This window comes from Bombina bombina, chromosome 7 (assembly GCF_027579735.1).
Source record: "Bombina bombina isolate aBomBom1 chromosome 7, aBomBom1.pri, whole genome shotgun sequence".
NCBI classification, from domain to species: domain Eukaryota; kingdom Metazoa; phylum Chordata; class Amphibia; order Anura; family Bombinatoridae; genus Bombina; species Bombina bombina.
Window position 1 is genome coordinate 383,411,281 of NC_069505.1, and position 6,000 is coordinate 383,417,280.

At 41.2% G+C, this 6,000-nt stretch overlaps 1 protein-coding gene across 1 annotated transcript in view; it reads right to left on the reverse strand.

Moving 5' to 3' along the window:
* The window catches only part of DOCK3 (dedicator of cytokinesis 3), a 924,676-nt gene extending 919,142 nt beyond the window's left edge, over positions 1-5,534 (reverse strand). The window contains exon 1 of the mRNA XM_053721106.1: positions 5,399-5,534. Coding sequence (XP_053577081.1) covers positions 5,399-5,435 — 37 coding nt within the window. The 5' untranslated portion in view covers positions 5,436-5,534. The remainder of the gene's footprint in view (positions 1-5,398) is intronic.
* Between the last annotated feature and the right edge of the window lie 466 nt (positions 5,535-6,000).

Genomic DNA, 6,000 nt, shown 5'->3' on the forward strand with positions numbered 1-6,000 from the left:
CTGAACCAAAAATGTGCCGGCTCCTAAGCTTTACATTCCTGCTTTTTAAATAAAGATAGCAAGAGAAAGAAGAAAAATTCATAATAGGTAAATTAGAAAGTTGCTTAAAATTGCATGCTCTGTCTGAAAGAAAAAAACTTGGGTTTAGTATCCCTTTAAGGAAAACTTACACAGTGCAGCCAGAGCACAGTGCTGTTTGAATATAAAAGCCTGATGTAGAGCAGAGCTGCAAAGTGAAAGCGCTAATAGTTCCTACATATGTCCAGTGCTTTCTGCAGAAATGCTGCATTTTCTGCAATGACATCAGCATGTTATGCCTTGGGGCATAAGCCCAATACCAACTTTACAAGCTTAGCCTCAACCTCATATGACCAACACCGACCTTACAAGCCTAGCATCAGCCTTATATGCCCAACATCTACCTCACAATCCCAGCACCAACCTCACTCAACCAAAACAAACTCTAAAACCAGAACCAACTTATAACCCTAGAACCAAAGTTATACGCCCACCACTAGTCCTATGCACCTACTGCTAGCCTCAGTAGCCTAGTGCAAGGTCCATACACTCAGAACCAGCTTCTGCCCTTAGAACAGCCTCATCAAACACCAACCCATAAAACCAGTGTCAATCTACTCATACTTGGTTCATACAATAAGAGCTTACCATACACAGAGTAACTACCTAATATACTCTACATTAACCTTCTGAATTGTGCACCTACTGTACATCACATGTCTATCTCCAACCACATATGCCCAGTTCATACCAAAAGTGCATATTCAGAATCAACACAAGAAAAACAGAACTAACCACAATGGCCAAGCAAAGACCTCATATCCCGGTACCAGCCTCATTTGTTCAGCAGAATCAGCACTATCTTCATGCTTGCTCCCAGATGTGTATGCCCAGTATTAAATTAATCTATTCAGGTCAACCTCAGCATCAGTTTTGTGATCACAACACCATGCTCATATGCCCAGCACCAACCTCAGATGCCCAGCGCCAGTCACATATGTCTAACCCCAGCCTCACCATGTACTAACCTTGTATGTGCAGCATTAAAGGGACATTAAACCCCAACATTTTTTGTCATGATTCAAGTAGAGAATACAATTTTATACGACATTCCAATTTACTTCTATTATCTAATTTGCTTCATTCTTTAGATATACTTTGTTGAAGAAATAGCAATGCACATGGGTGAGCCAATTACACGAGGCATCTATGCGCAGCAACCAATCAGCAGCTCCTGAGCCTATCTAGATATGCTTTTCAGCAAACTATATCAAGAGAATGAAGCAAATTAGATAATAGAAGTAAATTAGAAAGTTGTTTAAAATTGCATGCTCTTTCTAAACCATGAAAGAAAAAATTTGGGTTTCATGCCCCTTTAAATGCATACACTCAACACTAACCTACCTCATGTGCAATAAATCAATACAAGCATTACCAGCCCGGTGTGCCCAGCATTAAATTAATACAAGAATTACCAACCCGGTGTGCCCAGGATTAAATTAATACAAGCATTACCAGCCCAGTGTGCCCAGCATTAAATTAATACAAGCATTACCAGCCGGTGTGCCCAGCATTAAATTACCAGCCCAGTGTGCCCAGCATTAAATTAATACAAGCATTACCAGCCCAGTGTGCCCAGCATTAAATTAATACAAGCATTACCAGCCCAGTATGCCCAGCATTAAATTAATACAAGCATTACCAGCCCGGTGTGCCCAGCATTAAATTAATACAAGCATTACCAGCCCGGTGTGCCCAGCATTAAATTAATACAAGCATTACCAGCCCAGTGTGCCCAGCATTAAATTAATACAAGCATTACCAACCCGGTGTGCCCAGGATTAAATTAATACAAGCATTACCAGCCCAGTGTGCCCAGCATTAAATTAATACAAGCATTACCAGCCGGTGTGCCCAGCATTAAATTACCAGCCCGGTGTGCCCAGCATTAAATTAATACAAGCATTACCAGCCCAGTGTGCCCAGCATTAAATTAATACAAGCATTACCAGCCCAGTATGCCCAGCATTAAATTAATACAAGCATTACCAGCCCGGTGTGCCCAGCATTAAATTAATACAAGCATTACCAGCCCGGTGTGCCCAGCATTAAATTAATACAAGCATTACCAGCCCAGTGTGCCCAGCATTAAATTAATTCAAGCATTACCAGCCCAGTATGCCCAGCATTAAATTAATACAAGCATTACCAGCCCAGTGTGCCCAGCATTAAATTAATACAAGCATTACCAGCCCGGTGTGCCCAGCATTAAATTAATACAAGCATTACCAGCCCGGTGTGCCCAGCATCAAATTAATACAAGCATTGCCAGCCCAGTGTGCCCAGCATTAAATTAATACAAGCATTGCCAGCCCTGTGTGCCCAGCATTAAATTAATACAAGCATTACCAGCCCAGTGTGCCCAGCATTAAATTAATACAAGCATAACCAGCCCAATGTGCCCAGCATTAAATTAATACAAGTATTACCAGCCCAGTATGCCCAACATTAAATTAATACAAGCAATACCAGCCCGGTGTGCCCAGCATTAAATTAATACAAGCATTACCAGCCCAGTATGCCCAGCATTAAATTAATACAAGCATTACCAGCCCAGTATGTCCATCATTAAATTAATACAAGCATTACCAGCCCAGTGTGCCCAGCATTAAATTAATACAAGCATTACCAGCCCAGTATGTCCAGCATTAAATTAATACAAGCATTGCCAGCCCAGTATGTCCAGCATTAAATTAATACAAGCATTGCCAGCCCTGTGTGCCCAGCATTAAATTACTACAAGCATTACCAGCCCAGTGTGCCCAGCATTAAATTAATACAAGCATAACCAGCCCAATGTGCCCAGCATTAAATTAATACAAGTATTACCAGCCCAGTATGCCCAACATTAAATTAATACAAGCAATACCAGCCCGGTGTGCCCAGCATTAAATTAATACAAGCATTACCAGCCCAGTATGCCCAGCATTAAATTAATACAAGCATTGCCAGCCCTGTGTGCCCAGCTTTGGTTTAGTATGTGTAGCCCCATCCTCATATGCTCAGTGCCAACCTCATACACCCAGCACTATCATCATAACCCAGTATTAGCCACCTCTAATACCCAGCACCCACCAAGTACTACCCTTGTATGCCCAGCATTAAAGGGACATTATTTGTTTATAATTTGTCATGATTCAGATAGAGCAGCAATTTTAAACAACTTTCTAATTTACTTCTGTTATCAAATTTTCTTTGTTCTCTTGGTATCTTGTCGAAAAAAAAGCTCAGGAGCGTGCACATGTCTGGAGCACTATATGGCAGCAGTTTTACAAGAATGTTATCCATTGAAGGACCACTAGATGGCAGCACTATTTCCTGACATGTAGTGCTCCAGACACCTACCTAAGTATCATTTCAACAATGATTTCAACAATGAATTACAAAAAAAATGTCAGTTTCATATCCCTTTAAATTCATACACTTAGCACCAGCCTGATTTTGCCATTTCCAACCCAACCTCATGCCCAGCACCAACCTTATATGCCCATTACCAGCCTCATGCAATCAGCATCAGATGTATATGCCCACCACTAGACTTATAAGCCTAGCAACGACTTCATATACCCATCAATAATTTCATACAATTAAAGGGACACTAAACCCAAAAAAAAAAATTATTTCATGATTCAGATAGAACATACAATTTTAAGCAACTTTCTAATTTACTTTTATTATCAATTTTTCTTCATTCTCTTAGTACCTTTATTCGAAAAAGCAGGAATGGAAGCATAAAAGCCTGCCCATTTTTGGTTCAGGACCCTGGATAGCGCTTGTTGATTGGTGGCTACATTTAGCCACCAATCAGCAAACAATACCCAGGTGCTAAACCAAAGATGGGCCGGCTCGTAAGCTTACATACCTGCTTTTTCAAATAAAGATACCAAGAGAACGAAGAAAAATTGATAATAAGAGTAAATTAGAAAGTTGCTTAAAATTGTATGTTCTATCTGGATCATGGACGGAAAAAAAAATTTGGGTTCAGTATCCCTTTTAACACCATCTCTATATGCCCATCACCAGCCTTTTTTGTTCAGCATAAACCTTATACACTCAATACCAACTTCATTAAACACAGATCAGTATATATATATATCATATATCCATTACCTACCACATATACCCAACATAAGCCAAGCTCATACTCCCATCAACAAACTCAGACATCTTAAACCAACTTTATACTCTCTGCACCAACCTTATATATCACCAAGAATCCAACATGCATACCCATCTCAAACCAAATGTACACCTGACATCACACACAACCAGCACTAACTTTAAATGGACATTCCAGTCAAAATGTAAATAAACATAGATGAATTACATCTTTGAATAGAAAAATATTTGCAATACACATGTATTGGCAAAAATGCTCCTAGTAAAAGTTATCACTGTTTTACTGTTAGCATTTTTCTCTGAATGTGTATGTGAAGCATAGCTAGTTAGCCTCAGTGCACTAGCATTTTAAATACTGCAGCTGCACATGGCACCAGTGGGGCTTTTATCATGTCAATAATTAACAAAGTGAGTACATACCAGATGGTTCAGACATCTTAGGCTCTCTCAGCAAGTACTGTGTTTAAAAAGTTGGTGCACGGTGCATACATAAATACACTTTTGAAAAAGCTATAGCTTTAATTAGAAGCTTTTTTGCCAATACATGTATATTACAAACATGCTTCTATTCAAAACTAAAATGAATCCATGTGGATTACAATTTTGGCTGGAATGTCCCTTTAAGCATCCAACATTAACTACTCATACCCAATGCCAACTTTAAACAGTCAACATCACTCATTAGCCTAGAGTCTGCCTATGCAGTAGTACAACCAGCACACTAATCAGATAAACAAACCAAAAATATTCCCCAGCACTAGCAACAACATCAGCTGCATCAGCACCAACCTCATGCAGTCACCATTATGCCTAGAAGTATTCAGTTCACCTGACTCCAGAGGCCTAGATGTGCTGGGTGCACAGGGCATATATCTTGTGCTGTCACTGACTGCATTCCTTCACTGCACACGGTGACTGGCAATGATATGTATGTGCCAGCGTGTGTAAATTGTGATACATGTGTGTACGAGCCTTTGCTGGTCTGGGTATATTTGGGTATGCCTATCACGTATTGCAGTGACTGATGGATTGTGTGCTGTGCAATGTGCTGTACTAGACCTTGTGTGTATTTGTTATGTGTGTTGTGTGACAGCTGCTGATTAGTTGGCCCTGGGCCCTGTGTGATTAGCTGTGTGACAGTGTTTGATCAGGTACCAGTGTGACACTGTGTCATTGTGTGTCACCGTGCTGTGTCACTCACCCACTCCGTATTTATCCTCCTCGGTTGGGGTCCACATGATCTCAGATTACCTTGGGGCAGATACGGGGTAAATCCCAATACCCAGTGGTTAAATCCAGAGTATGTTGGTTATATCCGGAGATAGATCTAGTTCCCCAACAGTCCCAAAGCTCTAGGGCATATCCAGAATGGGGACAGATCCCAACATCCAGAGGGCAGAGTGTAAATAGTGTAAGAGGGCAGACTCATGGGGTAAATTCCAGTGCTCAGTGAAAATAATGAAAATATGCCCCGGTGCCCTATTAGCCCAACGGCTTTGATGAGTGCGAAAACTCTGTGATAGATCCCAAAATTCAAGGGGTAGCTTAGTAAAGTAGCAATACCCCGAGTAGATCCCTTTACCGGGGTATATTAGTAGAGTTCCATTACTCTTGTGGTAGAGACAGTATTCGGGGCTAAATCCCAGCGATTGGACAAGATCCCAGCTCCAGAAGCAGGTCCCGATATGTAAGTAGATTGCAGTGACAAGTGGATCGTGTGCAGATTCTGGCTGGTGCTGATGCCTGGCACTTAGAATGGGGATCCGGGTGGTGGAGGGCCCGACGCCGGTGGGGGGTACCCGT